The sequence below is a fragment of the Asterias amurensis genome, chromosome 10 (genome assembly GCF_032118995.1).
Source record: "Asterias amurensis chromosome 10, ASM3211899v1".
Taxonomy (NCBI): Eukaryota; Metazoa; Echinodermata; class Asteroidea; order Forcipulatida; family Asteriidae; genus Asterias; species Asterias amurensis.
Genome location: NC_092657.1, coordinates 13,117,508 through 13,143,467, shown reverse-complemented (window position 1 = coordinate 13,143,467; position 25,960 = coordinate 13,117,508). Strand labels below are relative to the sequence as shown.

Here is a 25,960-nt window from a genome sequence, read left to right as displayed (position 1 = left end):
ATAGAAGTTTATAGAGCATTGCCCATAGTTTAACCAATTAGGGAATAAAGTGCGAGGACACGGTCTTCACTGCGCGTAATGGCCGGGTTGGTGGCTGGTGATGTTAACGGTCTTCGCACTGTTATTCCCTTTAGTAAATACCCTTTTAACGAAATAAACAGCTTAAGTGTCAATACGTCACGCTCTGCATACGATCGGTCAGTTCACAAATTACATTGTAAACATCGCGTGTGCAAAAACAAAAACATTTAATTTAACCTTATTGACTTAATGAGGCTGGGAGATAAATTCGTTATCACAATCGTGGGAGTGGAATACAGAAAAATAAAGCTCATCTGCGTCCCATCAGCCTGGTTGGATATGGAACGCATATAATGAAGTGCTATATTTTTCTGTATTCTTATACGAGGGTAAATCACAACAAAAAAACATTATCAGTTATACGCTGCTTCTCCACACGGGAACGATAACGACAAAGACAACAACGACAATGACAACGACAAAGGTCGTTCAACCAAGTAAATTACTAGGAACGATGGAATTAATATATTAAAAAGCCGCGGCCTCATTGTTTATTACCAAGATAAACAGGCGTGTGGTGTGATATTATGTGACACAGGCTCACCCTATCCGTGCGTGTGAGTGAAATCGATCTACATTTTGTACGTTGCGTTTTTGTGATTGTTGAAACCACGACTGTTGCACTGGATAATTATTATTGTCGACCGTAAGAAGTCGGCCGAAAAAAAATATTTGTGTCAAATCTACCATTTTGAAAGCATTAAATATTCATGAAATCAAAATTCGGAAGTAAAAAAGTGTGGGGAAAAACCGAAAATAAAAATAATAAAAAAACCGCGACCAAGATTTTGCTACTTTTACGGTCGATCGGGATAGGGCAATCCAACATACTTTTTTTTAGGCCTATTAATCGACAGGTTAGCGTGGTAGCAACTTACACTCATAATAACACTGTGATTTGAATCAACACGATTAAAATGATACCCAGATCGCGGGTGAAAATGTGAATTAAATTACACTCATAAACCTCAGACAGTTTCGCTATTCCTATTAGTGGAGAGCGCGTGATGTGGGTGTGTATAAACCTTTCTTTATGACCAGTAACAAGTGTTGAAACATGGGCGTGACACGCGAGTTTGCACCTGCGCTTGTAAGACAGTTTCTTCATTCCTATTGGTCGAGAGCAACGGCCGAGACAGTTTTGCCACATCACGCGGTACACGCACAGCATACCCTTATAAGGAGTTGTTTACCCGAGGGCCTTGACTGGGCCTTACCATTTCATAGCTGGAGGGGTGTTGTGTTGAAAGAATTTACCTGATAATTTACCTCGACTTCGTCTCGGTAAAATTATCAAGAGCCAGGCCTCGTTGGGATTAAACCACTAGTTGAAAACCTCTTTACCACAAATTGATTCCCTTAGTTGCAACAGTGTCAACTAAAACTATGATTTTATTCAGTCATATGTTTTTCCTTTGACAAAACAGATAAAACAAAAATCGGTAATAAATAAAGTATTAGGTGTTAAGATAAATTGGTTACTTTGTGACTAGACAGCCCTTTGAGTGATTAAATCGGATCGATACATGACCCTAAGACGAGGGTCGACTAAACACACTCTGTATAGCTTCGAGATAGCATCTATGGAAATTAAACAAGTTTTACATTTTCTCAAAAACATCTTTTATCTTTATGCAAAACGCTTCAAGTTAGTAGTGGATCGACATTGTGGGCTTGTCTATCATGCCTTTTCTTTGATCTTCCATGTGTTATTTTGTGCACTCGATCTCCAACGAAATCGCTTATATAATTAATACAGTCATTTAAAGGCAGAGTGGACACTATTGGTAATAACTCAAATAATTAATAGCATAAAACCTCACTTGGTAACTAGTGGAGAGAGGTTGATAGTATAAAACAGTGTGAGAAACGGCTCCCTCTTAAGTGATGTAGTTTTTGAGAAAGAGGTAATTTTCCACGAATTTGATTTCAAGACCTCATAATTAGATTTTGAGGTCTCTAAATCGCATCTGAAAGCACACAAGTTCGTGTGACAAAGGGTGTTTGTTCTTTCATAATTATCTCGCAACTCCGACGACCAGTCGAGCTCAAACTTTCACTGGTTTGTTATTTAATGCGCATGTTGAGATACGCAAAGTGAGAAGACTGGTCTTTGACAACTACCAATAGTGTCCACTCCCAGTGTCTTCAAGAGATGTTAAGTTTGCATCGGGATATTACCCCCAATGCACATTTCGTACACATTATATTAAATCGTACCCGCTGCCAAAACATAGGATTCGTACTGCCTCTAGTAACTACCGGGTAATTTCGGTGGTCTTGTTGGTTTAGAAACTGCTCTCGAATTGCAAGTGGGTTAGAATCCCACCCGATTAATTATGTGTGATTTCTTTTTCAACAGAGCTCGGTAAAGTAGGCTACTGTGTGTAGTGTGCTAACACATCAGTGTAGAAGGGTAAAACTTGAAGTATACTTCATGATGAGATAGAGCGACATTGTAGGTTTTCCCACAGTCAGGTGTTGTCTATGATCCTGTTTTCCTTCTCTGCTTTCTGTACTATACTGAATTGTAGATTCTTGTTTAAATTATAACGAAGTAGCTTATTAGAAAACAGTGTTTTCGTGAAAGCAAATTTTGAATCATAAATATCGGCCAAATAATCTTGAGAAACCGAATAAGAAACGATTTAAAGGGACCTATTCTCAGCTAGAAGGAATTTTTCCCCCACAAATGTTCGTCACACACTTTCCGGCTAAAGTGCACGTCGTTTAAATGGAGTAAAATTAAGTTTCATAAATTATAACAATCGCCGTGTGATAACTCATAATGAGAGTGTAACATGTGAAGATTTTAAGACAGTCTTGCTCGAACGCAGGAAGGTTTGGGTTGTGAGAACTGCACGATGTCTTTAGATAAAATATTAAAAAAAAACAGCCCCAAGTTCAAAATCCATTCAGCAAAATAACGTAAAATAACGATTTTGAGTACGTGAAATTAAAAACTAAAAATAGAAACTAGAAACCTACCCAAGTTGGATCATTACTTGTTACACAGTTGTTTATTTTAGATTTCATTCATAGATTATACTTCTGTCATAGATTATATCTGAGCATTAATTAACCAAGACATATCCATAGCAATTAATATTAGTCTTATTAGGCCTACTAAGAGAATAATCGATTTTCCACCATACCGCCATTTGCTTACAAAGCATTTGCAAGAGGGACAACCCAAATTGAACAATTGTTAGGAAATGAGACAGTTGTTGTTAAAGACACTGGACACTTTTGGTAATTGTTCAGGACTATGTCTTCTCACTTGGAGTATCTAAACATAATGCATACAATTACAAACCTGTGGAAATTTGAACTTGGTCGTACAAATTGCGAGATAGCTATGAAAGAAAAATACCCTTGTCACTCTAACTTTTGTGCTTTCAGATGCTTGATTTCGAGACCTCAAAATCTAGTTCTGAGGTTTCGAAATCAAATTCGTGGAAAATTACTTCTTTCTCAAAAACTACGTCACTTTAGCCGTTTTGTCATCAACAGCAACAGCAACAGCAACAGCAACAGCAACAGCAACAGCAACAGCAACAGCAACAGCAACAGCAACAGCAACAGCAACAGCAACAGCAACAGCAACAGCAACAGCAACAGCAACAGCAACAGCAACAGCAACATCTCTTCATATGCAGCTGTGGGACTTCTGTAAGCAACCCGTTGCAATAGTCTAACCGGGTAAGAACATGGCTGCGAATCACATGATGACATGCCTCTTCAGATACATACTTCCTTATCTGCGACACATTTTTTAACTGAAGTCGAACAGACTTGCAAAGTTTATTTGGTTAGACATAGACATATTGCAATCAAAATATACACCAAGGTTCTTGACTGATGTTGATGGTCAAGATGTAAATATTCCAGAAAGTATGAAGTACATATACATGTATACTGCACTACACTTTGTATACAGCGGTAGGTAGCAAAAATCATTGCACTGTCTGGGCTGATTTTATTTGTGTGTTATTTGTTTTTATTTATTTATTTATTTTTTTTTTCAACTAGATTAAACTGATTTTATTTGGTTGTTATTTGTTAAATTTTAATTTTTTAATTTTTATTTTTTAAACTAGACTTGGAACTGACTCACTTATCATGCTTAACAAAATCGATGTTTTACCTCAAAATCAGTTGTGGCCGAAGGAGGGTACTTCTCGTTTATTTGAAGAAGTTGCATAAATTATAACAATCGCCGTGTGATGAAATGTAACCTGGAAAAAGGGTACATTAGGAGAACTATATTGAATATAACTAGTAAAACACACTCAAGATCGGATGGGGAAAAGACGCGAGGAAATGCACAAAAATAAAATAGGAACAGATGACACAAAGTATAGGTTTCTCAAACAAAAATTAAAAATGACTTTTATGATTATAAGACAATTTAACAAAAGCAGTATAAAACATTGCAAAACAAAAATGGATGAACTTGTGATCTAAACCTTAAAAATGACTCTGTTCGGAACTTCAAACAAAAAAATCCAAGTTAAACCTAAACCAAAAATAAATCAAAATGGCTTTTGAACCTGATACCATAATTATTAGCAGGAAACACACTTGAAGCAGGCAAAATTATGTAGAAATTAAAACTTAAAGTCACCTGGAAGTGGTATTTTTTTTCAAAATAAAGCTTTTGTCACTAATATTTTATTTGTTTTGATGAGTGGAATGTGAATAAACAGTGAACTAAGGATTTAAAAATCAGTTCTTATGTTATTTACAAATTTAAGAGTACACCGTACATGTACGGACCAAGTCGTGAGTTTGTACGTTTCAAAAAAAGAAAAAAAAAATGTTTTTATCCGGCAATGCCGACCAGGTAGAAAAAACACTTTTTGAAATGTACCAACTCACGACTTGGACGTACATGTACTTTGCACGTGTGTTTACTATACGCATTGCAGGCAAAGTCTGCCTCGATTGACGTCACAGAAGGGGTAGGCAGAGTCAGCCCCCCAAACAACTTTATATATTTTTTAACATATAAATCGTGACAAACAATTACTACAAACATCGTTTTATTGTTCGTAAGCATATACTCTTATGTTTGAAAGAAATACAAATATATTTCCAGGTGACTTTGAGCAGAGAGATAAAACGGAAGTGCTCCTTGCGCTGTTAGGCTGCTATCTGATTGTTACTTAAGGATACAATCAATCACAACCTCAAGTACAAAATCCATTTCGCAAAATAGCCAATCTGTGAAAGTTTCATCACATTGGGATTGCCATTGAATCCAATCTGAAAGATTTTGAGTACAGGAAATTAGAAACCTACCCAAGTTGGATCATTACCTGTTACACAGTTGTTTATTTTAGATTTCATTCATAGATTATACGTCATAGATTATATCTGGGCATGAATTAATCTGAGCATTAGTCTTGCTAAGACAATAATTAACGATTTTATATAATATCATACTGCTATTCATTTTTTACAAAACTGGGGAAAAACCCCCAACAGAACAATTATTATGAAACTAAACAGACAATATTGTGGTTAAAAGACACACGACACTATTGTCAAAGACCAGTCTTCCCACTTGGTGTATCTCAACATGCATAAAATAACAAACCTGTGAAAATTTCAGCTCAATTGGTCGTCGAAGTTGCGAGATAACTAAGTAAGAAAAAACACCCTTGTCACACTAAAGTTGTAAGCTTTCAGATGCTTGATTTCGAGAACTCAAGATCTAGTTCTGAGGTCTCGAAATCAAATTCGTTGAAAATTACTTCTTTCTCGAAAACTGCGTCACTTCAGAGAGAGCCGTTTCTCACAATGTTTTATTCTATCAACCTCTCCTTATTACTAGTTACCAAGTACGGTTTTATGCTAATAATTATTATGGGTAATTACCATTAGTTTCCACTGCCTTTCCTCGATTTATTATGTTCGTGTAATTTATATCTAAATTCTATGTGAACAACTTACAATAGCGGATCTTTCTTGACAACATTTACAAAATAAAATATTGTGTCGATTCAACGAGCCAACGCATTGCTTCTAAAAACACTCGTGAATATGTAGCATCCACTCTCATTATACGAGTCGGATTTAGAACGGATTTTTTAGAAGGGTGTCTTTAGAGTTTTATAAGCAATGCGCTTGTACTTGGAAGTCTCACATACTAAGTATACTGGTCGTTTTGGGTTTAAACTGACATTCCTTATTAGTTACTTTCTGCAACTATTTTAGCATCTCGATGTCACGATTTTTATACATGTCCCATTTGATCCATTGCATTGAAAGTTAATTCACAATAAATTGTTGTACATGTTTTACATTTTTTGTTTTCAAAGTCAGGTAAAATTATTTTTTTTTTTTTTTTTCAAAATTACCAGAAACTTAGAAAAGATGAAGTGATCAGGTGATTTATATGGATATGTTTATTTCTGCATGCGTACCTTTTTATAATGGTAGCCATCTTAATTAAGGACTAAACTTTCCTTCTAATTTTCATCTCAGTAGTTTTGAGTGAGCGGTAATCCGAAAAGCCATACCACTTAATTCCTTTTGTGTTCGTAGTGACCTCATTGAAGTATTTCCCGTTCAAATTGGAGTTGTAGCAGGAACGGTACCACCAGGCTCCGTGGAAATGCTGAGCACAGTTACTACTACTCACGGCATCGTTGTTTCGGTCTTTGGTCGTAAAGGCCTGGTTATTGTGGACGGCTAACGCGTTTCCTGAAAGATAACACACGTAGCCATTATAGTCATACGTGTAAATAAAGGCGTCGTTGACGGGAGGTAACTTTAAACATTAATTTGTTTCGAACATAACTTAAGCCGATAATGTGCGATTAGAAACAAATTTATCAATTAATGGAACTATGATATCGGGAGAAGTGAAGTAAATGTTTCACAATCAGGTTCATTTTTAACTGCATTTTGTTTCCTTGTTAAAGCCATTGGACACATTCTGAACAGAACCAAAAATTAAAAGTTCACAAATTTACAAATAACTTAAAAAGTTTACAGAAGGTACTGGTGAAAGACTTCCCTTGAAATATTATTCCATGAAACGCTTTACTTTTTGAGAAAACATTAAAACACCTATCAATTCTCGATATCAACAATAACGGATTTATTTTAAACACATGTCATGACATGGCGAAACGTGTGGAAACAAAAATGGGTTTTCCCGTTATTTTCTCCCGACTCCGATGACCGATTGAGCCTAACTTTTCACAGGTTTGTTGTTTTATATATACGTTGTGATACACGAAGTGCCTTTTGGACAATACTGTTTAACGATGTTGTGCAATTGCTTTAAGTTATAGTTTAATAAGATAGTTAGAAAATTACTATCGAAACGGGATTTAAAAGCAACGTTTATACGGTATATTTGTTCTGCTCCAAATTGTGTTTTTACGATTCAGTTAAATGTTTCTAGCGAGTTTAAAATGTCTGAATTCAAGTTATTTGTCGTATAGTTTGTCATTTTTTAGTTTCAAGGGATTAACATCATCTTCCTCTTTTTTACTTGGTGTTGGGCAGCAAAGGATAATAAAAGTTACACCCCCTCCAATTTTCGGCTTGGTTTGAGCAGCAAGGGGTGCAAAATTCTACCCCTCCTTTTTCCGTCTGGAGTTGAAATACATAGACAATTCACCCTCCACTAAAGGCACTCCAGACACTATTGGTTATTACTCAAAATGATTATTAGAAACTTACTTGAACTAGCAATGGGGAGATGTGAACATTGTAAGAAACGGCTCCCTCTAAAGGAACGTATAGTTTTTTGAGAAAGAGGTGATTTCTCATTCAACTAATTAAATCACGGTGTTGCTTTTCTGTCTTTCATTGACACCTACCAAAAGCAATCGGTCACAACGATGGACACAGATTGCCCTGCAATATTTCTGTATTACTACAAGTATCCACTTATAATCGTACCTGCGGTTCCATTGTAACTTCCTACAGTCAGCGTGTAGTTATCGCTCACATCGGCGATGCTGAACGAGCGATAAAAGGCAAAGCCGGTAACGTCGTCTAAGCTTGTGAGGTCTACGCGGAGTTCGTACTCGCCCTGAGCAGTCAGACGGTGCAAGTTGTCGTTACCGAGCCAAAACTCTCCCTCTAGATTCCCAAAGCCCCGGCTGTAGTTGGCAAAGTCCAAATAGAAATCTACACTGCCGTCCTGACGCCGCTGGAAAACCTATCGAAGAAAAATGTACGCACATTATTTTGAATGGCTTTGTGTTCACATAACATTTTAGACTTTACACTTTTAAAAAGGTGTATTTTGGATGGAAAGTCCTCCATTGTCTTACCGTCCAGCCTCCGCCGTCCGTCTCCATATCACAGTACACATCGAATGGCGCACCACAGTCCGGCTTTACGGCGTAAACGTCGCTGCATGCCTCACCTCTTGCGAGCACGTCGGAACAATCGCTGACTCCTTATATAAAAAAACGAGATGATGATTTTAGTTAGATGGAAAACAGAATACCAGGACAATATTGAAATGAGAATCATCTACTATATCCCTCTCTTTAAAAGCACTGGACACTATTGGTAACTACTCAAAATAATCGTTAGTATCAAACTTACTTGGTATCGAGCAATGGAGAGCTGTTGGTATACAACAGTGTAAGAATTGAAACGGCTCCCTCTGAAGTAACGTAGTTTTCGAGAAAGAAGTATTTTCCAACTTAAATACTTGAATTGAATTTGAGACTTCAGCTGAGGTCTCGAAATCAAGCGTCTGAAAGCACACAAATGGTGCGACAAGGGTGTTTTTTTAAACACTGGTCTTTGACAATTACTGAAGGCGTCCAGTGCCTTTAAACATACAAACTTCCTTAATGTAAAAGAGTGAAAAAAACACTCCTTTTGTCCGCCATACCACTCTTGCAAAGAGCCATATGACGAAAAACTCTTTTTAGAGTGAAAGACGGGTACTTTCAACTCAATTTAGAGTGAAGTTTGTTCCAATTTCACTCAAAATGAGTAACACAGATTGACTTTCACTCTCAAAAGAGCGAAAGTGATACCACTCGGAGTGAAAACACCCTTGTCGTCGCACTTTTGTGTGAAAGACGGGTACTTTCAACTCAAAATGAGTAACACAGATTGACTTTCACTCTCAAAAGAGCGAAAGTGATACCACTCGGAGTGAAAACACCCTTGTCGTCGCACTTTTAGAGTGAAAGACGGGTACTTTCAACTCAATTTAGAGTGAAGTTTGTTCCAATTTCACTCAAAATGAGTAACACAGATTGACTTTCACTCTCAAAAGAGCGAAAGTGACACCACTCGGAGTGAAAACATCCTTGTCGTCGCACTTTTGTGTACGAGTAAATTTGAACGCATGTTTTTAATGGACAGTTTAACGTGTAATGCTTACGATCAGGTGTGGGGGGGGGGCGAGTACGTTTCGAATGGTGATTAAATAGACCCCTTGCATAAATGTCGCCACACTCAGGTTCATAAAGGGCCATCTTTGGGGGAGAGTAATGCGCAGCGCGTCACCGCGCGTTGATAGATTGACATTAAAGGTGACCGCCAATGCTAGGGGTATTTTGTGTACAACAGTCTCCCGTCAACAAAGTCTTTGATATTTAAGAGGTAGTGTTGTCTGCCTGTGTCTATTTCTACCTCCATGGTTTAACCACGATTGTGAGCAGACAAAACCTACCATGGATCTTCTTCAACCTAGATACTGACTCCTGGAGCTCTTCCACCTGACGCCCAATGACTCCCATTTCACGTCTTGTGTCTTTTAACTGAAGTGTTGTGTTTCTTAGTGCGACAGTTACCATTTGTTGGTTGGTCGAAACTGCAGTCTGCAACTCACTAACCATTCGACGTGTTTCCTCTTGCTCAGAGGTGGCTGTTTCTTGGTTGGTTGATATTGCAGCCTGCAACTCACTAACCATTCGACGTGTTTCCTCTTGCTCAGAGGTGGCTGTTTCTTGGTTGGTTGATATTGCAGCCATCGTACGTCTTGTGTCCTCCAGCTCCAATGAAACAGTTTCATGATTATCAGTCATTATTACTTTGAGCTCTTTCACCTTGTCTTGTGTGTTTTTGAGTTCATCTTCAAGAATGACTAGGTAGTTTTCTACAATAAGCCTTAACTCGTCTACCTTACTATTTGTATCTACATTACATGAAACCGTTCTCTGATGTCTGGTAGCTTCAACTTGTAGTTCAACTTGAGCTTTCACGATCAAAACAACCAAGAGCGAACGTATTAACATTCCCATGTTGCTCAATTAACTGCAACTACAAAACACGACTCCTTTCGTTGCTGAATAGAGTAGAAATGTATAGATGAGTGAGTAACAGCCTATCTAGATCATTTTATATTGAACAGATGGTACCCGCATTAAAGTTTGTTTTTCTTCCTGATACGCTGTTAGAGGGACCTGGATTCTTAGGGGAAATAGCCGTTGAACGCTAAAGACACTGGACACTATTGGTTATTGTCAAAGACCAGCCTTCTCACATCTCAACATATGCATAAAATGACAAACCTGTGAAAATTTGAGCTCATTACTGGTCGTCTAAGTTGCGAGATAATATGAAAGAAAAAATACACTTGTCACACAAAGTTGTGTGCTTTCAGTTGCTTGATTTCGAGGGCCTCAAAATCTAATTCTGAGGTCTCGAAATCAAACTCGTGGAAATTTACTTTAATCCTCGGAAACTACGTTACTTCAGAGGGAGCCTTTCCTCACAATGTTTTATACTATCAACAGCTCTCTATTACTCGTTACCGAGTAAGGTTTTGTGCTATTAGATATTTTGAGTAATTAACAATAGTGTCCACTGCCTTTAAGAGAGACTGACTCGGGAACTATGTAGGTAGGTCAGAGTTCAGAGAGTGTCGTGTGCACAACTTTCAAACCAGACTCGAGGGTTGGTTTTGGACTTGGGCCAGACCCAAAGTTGTTATAATGACGTGTTGACAACGAACCAGGAAGTACAACTCAGTCTGAACATAACAAGGAAAGATGGTTTTACAAGAGATTGATGGTTTTTACAGCTTTCACTATGGACAATGTGTAGTATAGCGCTTGGCTATGGGTTGGGTCCTGAGTCTCGGCTGAATAAAGGTGTAGAGGACGACTTATGAGCTTTGTGACGTACGAAATGTACCCGAACCCTTTAAAGGGAAGGTACACCTTGGGTAATTATCAAAGACCAGTCTTCTCACTTACTGTATCCCACCATAAGCATAAAATAACAAACCTGTGAAAATTTGAGATCAATTGGTCATCGGAGTTGCGAGAAAACCATGACAGAAAAAACAACCTTGTCTTTGTGTGCTTTCAGATAGGAATAAAATACTTCTAGCTAGAAGTATTTTACTATTTTATTGAGAAATTACCTCTTTCTCAAAATCGATGATACTTCATAATGTTTTATACCATCAACAGCTCTCCAAAGGCTCGTTACCAAATCAGTTTTGAAGTTAATTTGCAATTACCGAATTACCAAACGTGTACCTTCCCTTTAAAAGAAAGTCCCGCAATGGGTTATTATCCTCTTTTTCAAAGATAAAAATCCGCATGATAGTTCATTGACCGAAACCCAAACTATCACTTGACATAAAGTCACCAGAGATTACTACGATCATTATTTTATGTAATTGTGACATCTGACTTTTTTTCAGGAACCGTCAAAGATGCATTAGGGAGTTACACGCTACCGTTTTATCTTACCAGCCTAATGTTTGCTGGAGCAGCCAAAGTTATGACCTTTCGACCTTTTGCACATTGGTACAGCAGTCGACGAGTTCAACAAGTCGCCTGAATAAAAGGTCGAGTTGCACTGTAGACTTGATTCAAGTCCCATTCTCGTGTGAGAGGTCCCGAAGCATATACTCAAACTTACTATGGGTGTGTACGTTTAGCTTCCGTGGGTCGACCCCGCAGTGCTCACTCGGGTGAGCCCCTGACAAGAGCTAATCGAACGATCACACTCGCCCTCTCGTGGTGACGGCATGCATCTCAGGTCACCCCAAGTGACCCACTCTACAAGCAGGGCACTGGGTGCTGACTCAGGTGAGCCCCCTCAAAGCTATTCGAACGTACCGGGGCAGACCGGGGTCGACCCAGGGAAGCTAAACGAACGCACCCAATAAAACAACACGTAGCATACACAGTACAGCGCTCGCCGTCAAAATGTGCTAACGAGAACAGGTTTTGGAATGAATGCAGAGCACTTCTCCCAGCGGGTATTGTCAAAAGTTATGGGAGATTGACGAACCCCATTGTCAGCAGTAACAGACATGCGCAGCTGACATTCCGAAGTGGCTTATACGCACAAACCTTTCCAAGTGACGTCATAACCATAGTTTTGGCGTCGCGACTCCATGGGGCGCCAACAGTATTTTATTTTTTATTTAAAGCAATATTTACAAAAATAATAGTTACTCATACAACACGTTATTCATTATTCTTCCATTATTTTACCTTTATTTACAAATATAAAATTTTAAACCACACAATTTTACATAAGCTTCGCAAGGGTGATGACACACACCGCAAGCATAGAGAATCACACCGGATTCACCAACTCAAGACAGTCCAACCCTTTGAACCAAACATAAACACTTGTGTTAAATAAGTTACCATTACCCTCCATTTCACTTTAGCTGAAGAATTTATTTGTTGTATATTTATTTTCTTTAAACAAAAAGTAAAATAATATGCAATTTGAAAGGGTGAGTGTGAACTTCAGGGCCCATGGACGGTGGGTCTGCCCACATTAAAAGCCCATACAATCATGACATATTTAATCGTCCGGTAATTCGGTCTTAAATGTCAGAAAATGTAGTATTTAAAACAGATTTACAAATGAAAACTCAATATGGACGCAGACTGTTTAAAACATTTACAATCGTTTATTCACAGTCAGAAAAAAAAATAAAAAAATCTGCATAATCACATTATAATTATGATAATAAAACATTTTACCCATAAATCACTAATAAGCAGTGGGAATTCAGCATTACCAAACCGATATTTCTTTCAGATTTTATTATTTTTGAAGGGACACCATACTTTCGTCAAAATCGTTGGGTATTCTACTATATGGTAGATATTGATGCTTTTGTGTAAAAGCTTTTAGGCCTACACTGGTGACCTGCCAGAATGCTGTGCAATGTACATTAGTGGCTGGTATCCTGCTCATTCACGTTGAACCAACATTCTTTCTTTCTTATTTGCTTCATGAAAATGCAGCACTTTAAAATGAGTCAAACATTTTAGCTCCCGATGTCACTATTTGTATACATGTCTCATTTAATCCATTGCATTACAAGTTAATTCACATTAAATTGTTTTCCATGTTTTCCATTTTTAGGTTTCAAAGTACAGGTTTAATTATTATTGTTTAAAACGTTACGAGAAACTTAATAAGATAAAGCGATCAGGTGATTTGTAGGGAGATTTTTATTACTGCATAATTTTTTATAATGGTATCCATCTTAATTAAGGACTAAACTTTACTTCTAATTTTCATCTCAGTAGTTTTGAGTGAGCGGGAACCCGAAAAACCAAACCACCTAATTCCTTCTATGTTCGTAGTGACCTCATTTAAGTATATCCAGTTCAAATTGGAGCGGTAGCAGTAACTGTACCACCAGGCTCCGTGGAGGTCCCGGGCACAGTTACTGTTCCAGTCATCGTTGTCTCGGTCTTCGGTCGAGAAGGCCTGGTTATTGTGGAATGCCAACTTGTCTCCTTAATGATAACACACGACACCATTAGTCATACGTGTAAATAAAGGCGATGTTGACAGGAGGTAACTTTAAACATTAATTTGTTTTGAACATAACTTAGATCGATAAGGTGTGATTAGAAACAAATTTATCAATTAGTGAAACATGGGATATTGGGAGAAGTGAAGTAAATGTTTCACAATCAGGTTCATTTGTTTAACTGCATTTTGCTGCATGTTTAACTGCATTTTTGCAAGTTACAGTTTAATAATATAGTTCGAAAATTGCTATCGAATTTAATCAACTTGTATTTGTTATAATTTTCCCCTCCAAAGTGTGGTTTTACGATTCAACAAAAATGTTTCTCACAAGTTTGAATTTATTTTTTTTTTTTGCTTAGTTTTTGCTACAAGGGATGCAAAATTCTACCCCTCCTCTTCCGTCTGGAGTTGAGGAACAAAACATAAACAGTTCCCCCTCCACTTTTAAAGGCACTCCAGACACTTTTGGTTACTACTCAAAATGATTATTAGACACTTACTTGAACTAGCAATGGGGAGATTTGAACATTGTGAGAAACGGCTCCCTCTGAAGGAACGTAGTATTTGAGAAAGAGGTGATTTCTCATTCAACTATTTGAATCACGATGTTGCTTTTCTGTCTTTCATTGACACCTACCAAAAGCAATCGGTCACAACGATGGACACTACCCTGCAATATTTCTGTATAACTACAAGTATCCGCTTAAAATCGTACCTGCGGTTCTATTATAACTTCCTACAGTCAGCCTGTAGTTATCGCTTACATCGGCGATGCTGAACGAGCGATAAAAGGCAAAGCCGGTAACGTCATCGAAGCTTGTGAGATCTACGCGGAGTTCGTACTCGCCCTGAGCAGTCAGACGGTGCAAGTTGTCGCTACCGAGCCAAAACTCTCCCTCTAGATTCCCAAAGCCCCGGCTGTAGTTGGCAAAGTCCGAATAATAATCTACACTGCCGTCCTAACGCCAAATCTAACGAAGAAAAATTAACGCACATCATTTTGAATGGCTTTGTGTTCACATAACATTTTAGACTTTACACTTCTACAAAATGTGTAATTCGGATGGAAAGTCCTCCATTGTCTTACCGTCCAGCCTCCGCCGTCTGTCTCCATATCACAGTACACCTTGAATGGCCTACCGGAGTCCGGCTTCACGGCATAAACGCCACTGCGTGCCTCACATATTGCGAGCACGTCGGAACAATCTCTGACTCCTTATATAAAAAACGAGATGATGATTTTAGTTGGATGGAAAACAGAATACCAGGACAAGATTAAAATGAGAATCATCTACTATATCCCTCTCTTTAAAGTCACTTAATACTATTGGTAACTACTCTTATCGTTAGCATAAAACTTACTTGGTAATGAGCAATGGAGAGCTGTTGGTGGTATAAAACAGTGTAAGAATTGAAACGGTTCCCTCTGAAGTAACGCAGTTTTCGAGAAAGAAGTATTTTCCAACTTAAATACTTGAATTGAATTTGAGACCTCAGCTGAGGTCTCGAAATCATGCGTTTAATAGGGTTTAATGCGTAACGCAGTAAACCGATTTAACACCAGGAAATATGCATAATTATAGTCAGGTTGCACAGTCGGGGCTATAAGCGATTGGGATTGTCAGGGCGCATTCAGACGTGGTTCCATTGTTCTTTTCAACCAACCAAAGCAATGCATTTGGGGAAAGGGTGCTTGTCTTTCTGGGAACCGTCATTGAATATTCTGCCACCGAGGAGTTAAGATAGATTGTATAGTTTCGCAAAATTCGGTACCTTCTTGGCAACTCGCTGGAAGTGGGAACCGCATCGAAGAAATCCAAGTGATACCTGATGAGGAGGGCGAAGATGGGCGGCTACAGAGAGTGGTGAAGCCGATGGCTTACTAGCCGGGCCAATCGGGTGAGTCGCTACATTTCAGACCTAATGCTGGGGCAAGTACAGCCCCAACAGTAACGCTAGTAGGTAACACGAGTACCGTGAATACGGAAAGGTTTCAAACATCTAGTATGTATAAAGGTCCAATAATTGCGAACATCCCACAGGTTAATAGTCAGGATATTTCATGGCCTTTACACGTAACTCGGGGTATAACGGACCAACATTCTCAAAGCATGAGTACAGGTTCACAAGGACAAGAAAGGGCGGACAATCATAATTTTTCTGGCAGCTTGCCGTTTAATATGAAAGTTAGTCAGAGCTTGTGTCAGTCAGGCCAATCAGGAATAAGTAAGCCTAGTAGTTTAGTGTACAACTTGGCAAACTCTAGTCAATATTCAGGGTATTCCATACATAACAGGGATGGGGCATGTAGTAGGTTAGGAGGGACATCATCTTCAATAGAACTGGGTGGTGCCCAACTTTCAAATGCAGGGTGCAAAATAAGTACAGTAGGGAGCAGTTGCATGTGGGGGTCCATTGATTGCACAGCGGGCTCTTGAAGCATACCGATGGCGGATAACATGCAGCATATGAATTAACCATCAACTCCCTTTAATCCATTGATATCGGTTTGTAGCGAATTGGGCGAGGGCCTACCGCTAACCTTAAAATTTTTAAGATTATTCATAGCGAGTTTGTGGATTTTGCTGTGATCTTACAAAGAAGAGTGACCCTATAGTAGTACAAATAGCCTACCGCTAACCTTAAATTTTGTAAGATTATTCATAGCGAGTTTGTGGATTTCGCTGTGATCTTATAAAGCAGAGTGACCCTATATTAGTACAAATAGCGGTCAAGACACAATAATTCTTGCTGGCTGTAAACGAGGGGGGTTTTATAATATGGAAAGATAATAAACACAGGCGTCTAATTACTTCTATACATTACATGGACCTTTGCATTTTTTGACTTATGTAGCAGTGTATTTGCGAGCTCATCTCCATAGAACACATAGAATTATTGAAATAATGTCAGATCGTACGCACAGAGAGCAGCAGCTCGTCACATAAGGGGGGATGGCGCACTTTTAGAATGAGGCAGCAATTAACACCAGTTAGATCATGGGCATAATTGACGATGAATTATGGGCATTGCACGTCACAGCACCATGTGTTAATCAAGCTCTAGAACAAAGTGTACATAAAGAATAGAAGGGCAATACCAAGTTTCATTATGACCTTTCGGAATGATTGATCATTATTAGGCACTAAATGGCCAGCTTCCATAAATCAAGAGGTAGCCTATTGCATAATATTAAAATTAAAGACCTTTGCATCTTCTTCCATTTGTACATACGTATCTGGTATTTCATATGTTTAATGAATAGGGTGGTATAGATGGCCTTAGCTTTCGATCCAAACCAGACCTAGTTCAGAGGCATAAAACAAGTACAAACAAATACATATCCATTCATAGAAAAAGAGAGGGGAAATGGATTAAAGGAAGAAAGAAGCGGGAAAGAAAGAAGCGGGAAAATAACAGCCAATCAAAGTTTCTATTTCAGAAACAATTGGTGGCTATGAACCAATACGAGTAGAGTGGCGAGGACAAAGGAGGTTTCATATGAAAGGATGGATTACTGGACCATAAAAGTGGTAAATGCATTGTTCGTTAACAATGCAGGGAAACATGAAAGGGTAGAATTAGAGAACACGTTGCATCATGATGCAATTAACAATGGTCAATTAATAGAGAAAAGCAAGATCAAAAGTACGATGGTATTAAAAATAGGTATGAGGGACCTGTGGAAAAAAGGGGGGTTACTTACATAAGATAGTTATAGTAACAAATATATAGGAACAACTTTAAAAAATTAATTTATACTTGAGTTACAGAATATAAACAACATTATAGTTCTCAAGCAGAAGTGAAGTGGGGGTAACGGGAATTTATTTAACACCAGTGTTTATGTTTAGTCCAAAGGGCTTGACTGTCTTGAGTTGGTGAATCCAGTGTGATTCTCTATGCTTGCAGTTATATTTCATATGTTCATAAATTGCACAAATGGGAGGATCCCACGGGTAGTTTCATTGTTTCTAAGATGAAAGAGGATTGTAGACGCTTGGACCCTCGGCAAGATTCAAGATGTTCCGTTACATTTCCAGTGCTGAGCAGTCTGGTTAGTTTTTACCGCCAGTCTGCAAAATATTGAATTATTCGGTTTGGTCCTGAGGCGAATTAGAATAAAATAATTGAAATAATTGAATAGGACTGGGTGCGGTACCCAGGGTAAGGCTTATCTGGCTATGCTATCAATATACACATTAAAGCTTTGTTAATTTAGTCTTTTTTTAGTCGTTATATAGTTTAAGTATCATCGGTAACAGTAGCAGCTACCATAGCTTAGCAGGGAGGTCAGTACTAGCTTGAACCTGAAAGCGTTGATTTGCATAGATCAGGTGTACGTTTCCAATATCGGTTGGTTTTCCGTATCTGGCGGTCAACACAGCACTGATGTTCCATGGCAATGACACGTTGTGTCGTAAAAATGTCGGTACAAAATGTAACGAACAATGGAGGCGGGCTAAACCGTAAAGCTTACGTATTTGAACAACAAAGGCGCATGATTAAAAATTATCAGTTGATCCGGTTATTCAAGTTACAGGGTGTAACTATTGTCAGTGAAGACGAAAATTCGGTCGTTACAAAAAGTAACAAACATTATAATGTGGGACAAAACGTACAGAGTATGTACATGAGATGAGAAGACGCATGATTAAAAATGATCGAGTGATCCGGTTATTCAAGCTACAGGGTGTAATTATTGGCAGTGAAGATAACAATTCGTAAAGTGGTTACAAAAAGTAACCCATTATAATGTTGGATTAAAATGTAACGGAGCATACACATGAAATGACAAGATGCATGATTAAAAATAGGTTCAATTACAGGGTGTAATTTTTACAGTGAAGACAAAAATGTTCGATGCAAACGTAGAAGAGTGTGAAGATGAAAAGAAAAGATGAATGATTAAAAAGGAATCAGTTGCTCCGGTTGCAGCATAGCTTGCAGACATCTTCATCCGGTTGCAGCATAGCTTGCAGACATACCATATTTGACCTATATGACCTTTATTAAAGTAGCATAGTTAATGTTTAAAGTATAATCAGCATATGAAGCTCTGCTGTTAAAAGCAGCATTCTTGGTTGCCCTTTTCGGTTATTCTGAGGGTGAGTGAGTTTACAACTCACGATGGCAAATTCCCGGGCGTTGCGTATTGGTGATATTTCCTTTAATCAGGAAGGGAATTTGCAAGTAGTTCTAAGATATTCAAAAACGGATCAAGTGGGTAAAGTTCAATCATTTCTGTTGACAGGAATGCCAATACTTCACCGTTTGTACATTGAGGGGGACCCTATGTCAGCCAGACAAGTTAATCACATCTTAAAGTAGGGATTAAGGCCTTCAGGTAAACCCCACACCCTTTTCAGTTCATAGTTGCAGGATATGTTTGGGGTTCGGGAGGAACAAATCAAAAGTATGGGGAGATGGAAGTCTGGAGCACTTGAATCCTACATTAGGCCAGACTTAATGTTTTCAATTGTCTAAAAGGGGGTAGCTTGTAGCAAGGTCATAAATAAGCAGTGTAGACAACCGCTTCTTTAATTAGCATATTGCCGTTTAAGATAAATAATCATTTACAAGATTGGTAAATGTTGAGTTGGTTGTTAACAAATTGTGTACAACATTTTCAACTACATACAAGACTTTGACAAGATAAAATATTGGTCAGAACAGATTACCCAGGCTGTTTTTCTTTGAATTTGTTTTTATACAGATGTTTATCGGGGACAGTATCATTCGCCACAGCAGCGGCACAGTGGTGGTACAGTGACATGGAAAGGCGTGTCTGGGGCACGCCTGGACGGCTGGGACTAGGCTCAGGAGATACGGCAAAAGGCGAGGTCCCGACGACAAGTGTTACATCTAAGGACCAAAGATATCGTGAAGGAAAATTCGGGACAGATAAGACATAGGGTAACAGGGAGCCTCAAGATGTTCATCAATCCGAAGCAAGAACGTGGTACCGGGACAGTATCATTCGCCACAGCAGCGACACAGTGGTGGTACAAGTGACATGGAAAGACGTGTCTGGGGCCCGCCTGGACGGCTGGTACTAGGCTCAGGAGATACCTGGCAAAAGGCGAGGTCCCGACGACAATAGTGTTATATCTAGGGACCAAAGATATCTTGAAGGAAAGTTCGGGACAGAGTAGACATAGGGTAAAGAGAGCCTAAAGGTAATTAGGAACATCCTACCCAACACACGGTTAATTTGGTCAGACATTTTGTTAAGGGTGAAGTATCAAGGTAAAGTTAAAGGAGGGCAGAAAAACGCTGCACTTGGGATTTAAATATGTATGCAAAGAAGATACTTCGGGAGATGTACTTCGGGCAAGACATGATTCATTTGGTTCCATCAAAATTTATCAGACGGGTTGACACTCGGAGAAAGTTTTGTAAAAAAAAACAAATAAAAAAAAAAAAAAAAAAAAAAAAAAAGGGGGGGGGGGGGTGTTTGGGCAAATTTTTTATATCAAAATTTGCTTTGGCGGTAAGTTTAGGTTGTTCCTATAAACAAGAAGCTAATAGGCATTGTAGCCTGTGAGGAAGTGGTAAATTAATTTATGTGAATTGAATAAATATGGTGGTAATAAAATGATGTGATTGTATATAAAGAAGAAGATTAATTTGGTACCTTCTTGGCAACTCGCTGGAAGTGGGAACCTCATTGACCCGGAGTTTTCTCCAGTCAATGAGTGCATTTATAATTATAATAATTGTAATTAGTCTGGTACCTTCTTTGGCAAATCGCCGAGAAGTGGGAACCTTTGCGGATTGGAAATTTACCGTTCGCAAAGTGAGGGATTGGGACCCTTTGCGAATTGGTCGCAAAGTGTATTATAATGGGAACTGGTATACTTCTTTATGAGTGTGGATATCACTGGATGGAATTAAATAAAGGGAAATCCCTTATATTATTATGAATTTGCGTTTTACCACGGAATTCAGAGTACGGAATAAATTAACTCTTGGCAGAGTTCACTACAACAACAAATCCTTGTGTATGTGTATATTTATCAGGTGGTAAAAGCACACAACTTGTGCGACAAGGGTGTTTTTTCTTTCTCTATTCTTTTGCAACTTCTACGACTATTTGACTCCCTAATTTCACAGGTTTGTTATTTTATGCATTATTTTTTTACTGTCGAGTTACACCAAGTGAAAACACTGGTCTTTGACAATTACTGAAGGCGTCCAGTGCCTTTAAACATACGAACTCTCTTATTGTAAAAGAGCCATATGCAAAGAGCCATATGACGAACAACTCTTTTTAGAGTGAAAGACGGGTACTTTCAACTAAATTTAGAGTGAAGTTTGTTCCAATTTCACTCTAAAAGAGTAACACAGATTGACTTTCACTCTCAAAAGAGCGAAAGTGATACCACTTGGAGTGAAAACACCCTTGTTGTCGCACTTTTATGTACGAGTAAATTTGAACGCATGTTTATAATGGACAGTTTGGTGTAATGCTTACGATCAGGTGTGGGGGGCGAGTACGCTTCGAATGGTGATTAAATATACCCCTTGCATAATGTCGCCACTGAGGTCCATAAAGGGCCATCTTTGGCGGAGAGTAATGCGCAGCGCGTCACCGCGCGTTGAAAAATTGACATTAAAGGTGGCCGCCAATGCTAGGGGTCTTTTGTGTACAACAGTCTCCCCTCAACAAAGTCTTGGATATTTAAGAGGTAGTGTTGTCTGCTTGTGTCTATTTCTACCTCCATGGTTTAACCACGATTGTGAGCAAACAAAACCTACCATGGATCTTCGTCAACCTAGATACTGACTCCTGGAGCTCTTCCACCTGACGCCCAATGATTCACATTTCACGTCTTGTGTCTTTTAACTGGTGTTGTGTTTCTCAGTGCGACAGTTACCTTTTCTTGGTTGGTTGATACTGCAACCTGCAACTCACCAACCATACGACGTGTTTCCTCTTGCTCAGAGGTGGCTGTTTCTTGGTTGGTTGATATTGCAGTCTGCAACTCACTAACCATTCGACGTGTTTCCTCTTGCTCAGAGGTGGCTGTTTATTGGTTGGTTGATACTGCAGCCTGCAACTCACTAACCATTCGACGTGTTTCCTCTTGCTCAGAGGTAGATGTTTCTTGGTTGGTTGATATTGCAGTCTGCAAATCACTAACCATTCGACGTGTTTCCTCTTGCTCAGAGGTAGATGTTTCTTGGTTGGTTGATATTGCAGTCTGCAACTCACTAACCATACGTCGTGTTTGGTCTTGCTCAGAGGTAGATGTTTCTAGGTTGGTTGATGCCGCAGTCTGCAAATCACTAACCATTCAACGTGTTTCCTCTTGCTCAGAGGTGACTGTTTCTTGTTTGGTTGATTCTGCAGCCTGCAAATCACTAACCATTCGTCGTGTTTCCTCTTTCTCAGAGGTGGCTGTTTCTTGGTTGGTTGATATTGCAACCTGCAACTCACTAACCATACGTAGTGCTTCCTCTTGCTCAGAGGTAGATGTTTGTAGGTTGGTTGATATTGCAGCCTGCAACTCACTAACCATTCGACGTGTTTCCTCTTGCTCAGAGGTGGCTGTTTCTTGGTTGGTTGATACTGCAACCTGCAACTCACTAACCATACGTCGTGTTTCCTCTTGCTCAGAGGTAGATGTTTCTAGGTTGGTTGATATGCAGCCTGCAACTCACTAACCATTCGACGTGTTTCCTCTTGCTCAGAGGTGGCTGTTTCTTGGTTGGTTGATACTGCAGCCTGCAACTCACTAACCATTCGACGTGTTTCGTCTTGCTCAGAGGTGGCTGTTTCTTGGTTGGTTGATTTGCAGCCTGCAACTCACTAACCATTCGACGTGTTTCCTCTTGCTTAGAGGTGACAGTTTCAGTCATTATTACTTTGAGCTCTTTCACCTTGTCTTGTGTGTTTTTGAGTTCATCTTCAAGAATGACTAGGTAGTTTTCTACAATAAGTCTTAACTCGTCTACCTTACTATTTGTATCTACATTACATGAAACCGTTCTCTGATGTCTGGTAGCTTCAACTTGTAGTTCAACTTGAGCTTTCACGATCAAACCGAGATAACATTCATACATTGGGCCAACGTTGGTATTTGGTCGGCACCGTTGGCGTTGGTATTGTGTCAGCTTTTGGCGTTGGTCCTATGTTGGCACTACGTCGCCACGATCGGCATTGACACGTTGTTTGTTTCTGACATTGGGCCAACGTTGGCTGTTGGTCGGCAGAATCATGTTGGTTTTACACTGGCTATCAATGTTGAGCCAACGTTGGTTTTTAGTAAATCAAACAATATTCGGCATTGTGTTGGTATCTGACGTGGGACCAATGTTGGCTCTAGTTCGGCATTACCACATTGGTTTTAAGTTGGCACTCAATGTTAAGCCAACGTTGGTTATAGGTGGGACATCAATATCGTCATCGTGTTGGTTTCTCACGTAGGACCAATGTTGGCTCTATGTCGGCATTACCACATTGGTTTTACGTTGGCACTCAATGTTGAGCCAACGTTGGTTTTAAGTGGGACATCAATGTCGGCATTGTGATGGTTTCCGACGGAGGACCAATGATGGCTCTAGGTCGGCATTACCACATTGGTTTTACGTTGGCGAACAATGTTGAGCCAACGTTGGTTATTAGTTGGACATCAATATCTGCATTGTGTTAGTTTCCAACGTATGACCAATGTTGGCTCTAGGTTGGTACCACCACATTGGTTTTACGTCGGCACCCATGCAATGTTGAGCCAACGTTGGTTACTAATGGGACAGCAATAATGGCATTGTGTTGGTTTCCGATGTAGGACCAATTTGGCTCTAGGTCGGCATTACCACATTGGTTTAACGCCGGCACTCACTGCCGAGCCAACATAAGTTATTTTGTGGGAAAGCAATAAATGCTTGTGTCGATGAGGACTTAGGACCATTGTTTACTCTAGGTTGGCAACATCACCGTTGTTTAACCTTTGCGATCAGTGTTGAGAGAGTGGTGGTAGCAAGCTTATTCAATGGACCAACGAGGGTTTTGGGCGGCGGTCTGATGTTTCGTCGTCAACCATTTATAACAAGAATCATATACTACGACAAATGAGTCAGGGGATATGACCGAAATGTGGTTAAGTATGTCTGGTCATTATATTAAATGTCTTTGCTTGTTAGTTATAGGGCAAGTTTGATGGTCAGAATCATCGTTAATGCTGAAGTTTTTTTCAGACATTGACAGTCAAATGCCAGTTATCCCGGAAATACAGTTATGTTAGACGATCACGTTAAATGTTAAGCCAACACTAACTACTTGAATTAATCATAAAGATCATCCAGTTCATGAACGTAACAATAAACTGAAAGTCGATATTTTTGAATAATGATACGTTGGCCCAACGTTGGGGCAATGTTTAGCCAACATAAAGACTATTAGAGGGGCCAATGTTGGGCCAACTTTAACATTGGCCCAACGTTATGCCGATGAGCAAAAGTACATTGGGCCAATCATTGGTAATCAACATTGACCCAACATAAACATTTCGTTGGTTCTACGTTGGCCAATGTTTGCGTTGGGCCAACGTTGGCCCAATTTTAACATTGGCCCAACGTAACTCCTATGAGCAAAAGTATGTTGGGCTAACATGGACAGCCAACGTTGGCCTAATGAAACTGTTCTGTGGCAGAATGATAGGCTCAATGTTGGCTCAATGTTTGATTACGTTGGTCTGATATTGGTTCAATGTTTTAACATACATGGGCAAGACATTGGCCCAACGTTGAGCCAACGTCTACGTTGAGCCAACGTTGGGCCAACTTTGACAATGGCCCAACAAAAGACCGATTAGCAAAAGTACGTTGGACCAATGTTGACAGCCAATGTTGGTCCAATGAAAGTGTTTCGTTGGCCCAAAGTTGGTCCTATGTTGTGATGCTATCTGGGAAACGACCAAGAGCGAACGTATAAACAACCCCATTTTGCTCAATTAACTGCAACTACAAATCACGACTCCTTTCGTTACTGAATAGAGTAGAAGTATATAGATGAGTGAGCAACAGCCTATCTGTAGATCATTTTATATTGAACATATGGTACCCGCATTAAAGTTTGTTTTTCTTCCTGATACGCTGTTAGAGCGACCTGGATTATTAGGGGAAATAGCCGTTGAACGTTAAAGACACTGGACACCATTGGTTAATGTCAAAGACCAGTCTTCTCACATCTCAACATATGCATAAAATAACAAACCAGTGACATTTTAAGCTCAATTGGTCATCGAAGTTGCGAGATAATGATGAAAGAAAAAAATACCTTGTCACACGAAGTTGTGTGCTTTCAGATTGCTTGTCTTCGAGGGCCTCAAATTTTAATTCCGAGGTCTCGAAATCAAACTCGTGGAAAGTTACTCCTTTCAAGGAAACTACGTTACTTCAGAGAGAGCCTTTACTCACAATGTTTTATAGTATCAACAGCTCTCCATTACTCGTTACCAAGTGAGGTTTTGTGCTAATAATTATTTTGAGTAATTAACAATAGTGTCCACTGCCTTTATTAAGAGAGACTGAATCGGGAACTATGTAGCTAGGTCAGAGTTCAGAGAGTGTCGTGTGAACAACTTTCAACCAGACTCGAGGATTGGTTTTGGACTTTGGCCAGACCCAAAGTTGTTATATTGACGTGTTGACAACGAACAAGGAAGTGCAACTCAGTCTGAACATAACAAGGAAAGATGGCTTAACAAGATATTGACGGTTTTTACAGCTTTCACTATGGACAACGTGTAGTATAGCGCTTGGATATGGGTTGGGTCCTGACTTTATTATTTGTTAATACGTAATGTCTACAACATGTTTACTACACATCACTACACATCACTAACATTGAATGCAACGTAATATAAATAACGAGGCTTACGAAAACACATCAACATTTGCTTACAAATTGCAAAAGAGAATCGTGGGCTCGTTTTAGATTGAGATTATACGAGGGTAAATCACAACAAAATAGCATTATCAGTTATACGCTGCTTCTTCACACGGGAACGATAGCGACAAGCACAAAAACGACAATGACAACGACAAAGGTCGTTCAAACAAGTTGATTTAGGAACGATGAAATTAATGTATATTAAAAAGCCGCGGCCTCATTGTATTAATTACCAAG

At 39.2% G+C, this 25,960-nt stretch overlaps 1 protein-coding gene and 1 pseudogene across 1 annotated transcript; both read right to left on the bottom strand.

Moving 5' to 3' along the window:
* Positions 1-3,621: 3,621 nt before the first annotated feature.
* Positions 3,622-10,357, bottom strand: LOC139943256 (ficolin-2-like). The gene is made up of 4 exons (XM_071940076.1): positions 9,749-10,357; positions 8,382-8,509; positions 8,005-8,266; positions 3,622-6,792 (listed from the first exon to the last, which is right to left on the bottom strand). The coding sequence occupies exons 1-4, from the start codon at positions 10,317-10,319 to the stop codon at positions 6,545-6,547; spliced, it is 1,209 nt and encodes a 402-aa protein (XP_071796177.1). The 5' UTR covers positions 10,320-10,357; the 3' UTR covers positions 3,622-6,544.
* A 3,203-nt stretch (positions 10,358-13,560) lies between these two features.
* On the bottom strand, positions 13,561-24,773 carry LOC139943255 (uncharacterized; annotated as a pseudogene).
* Between the last annotated feature and the right edge of the window lie 1,187 nt (positions 24,774-25,960).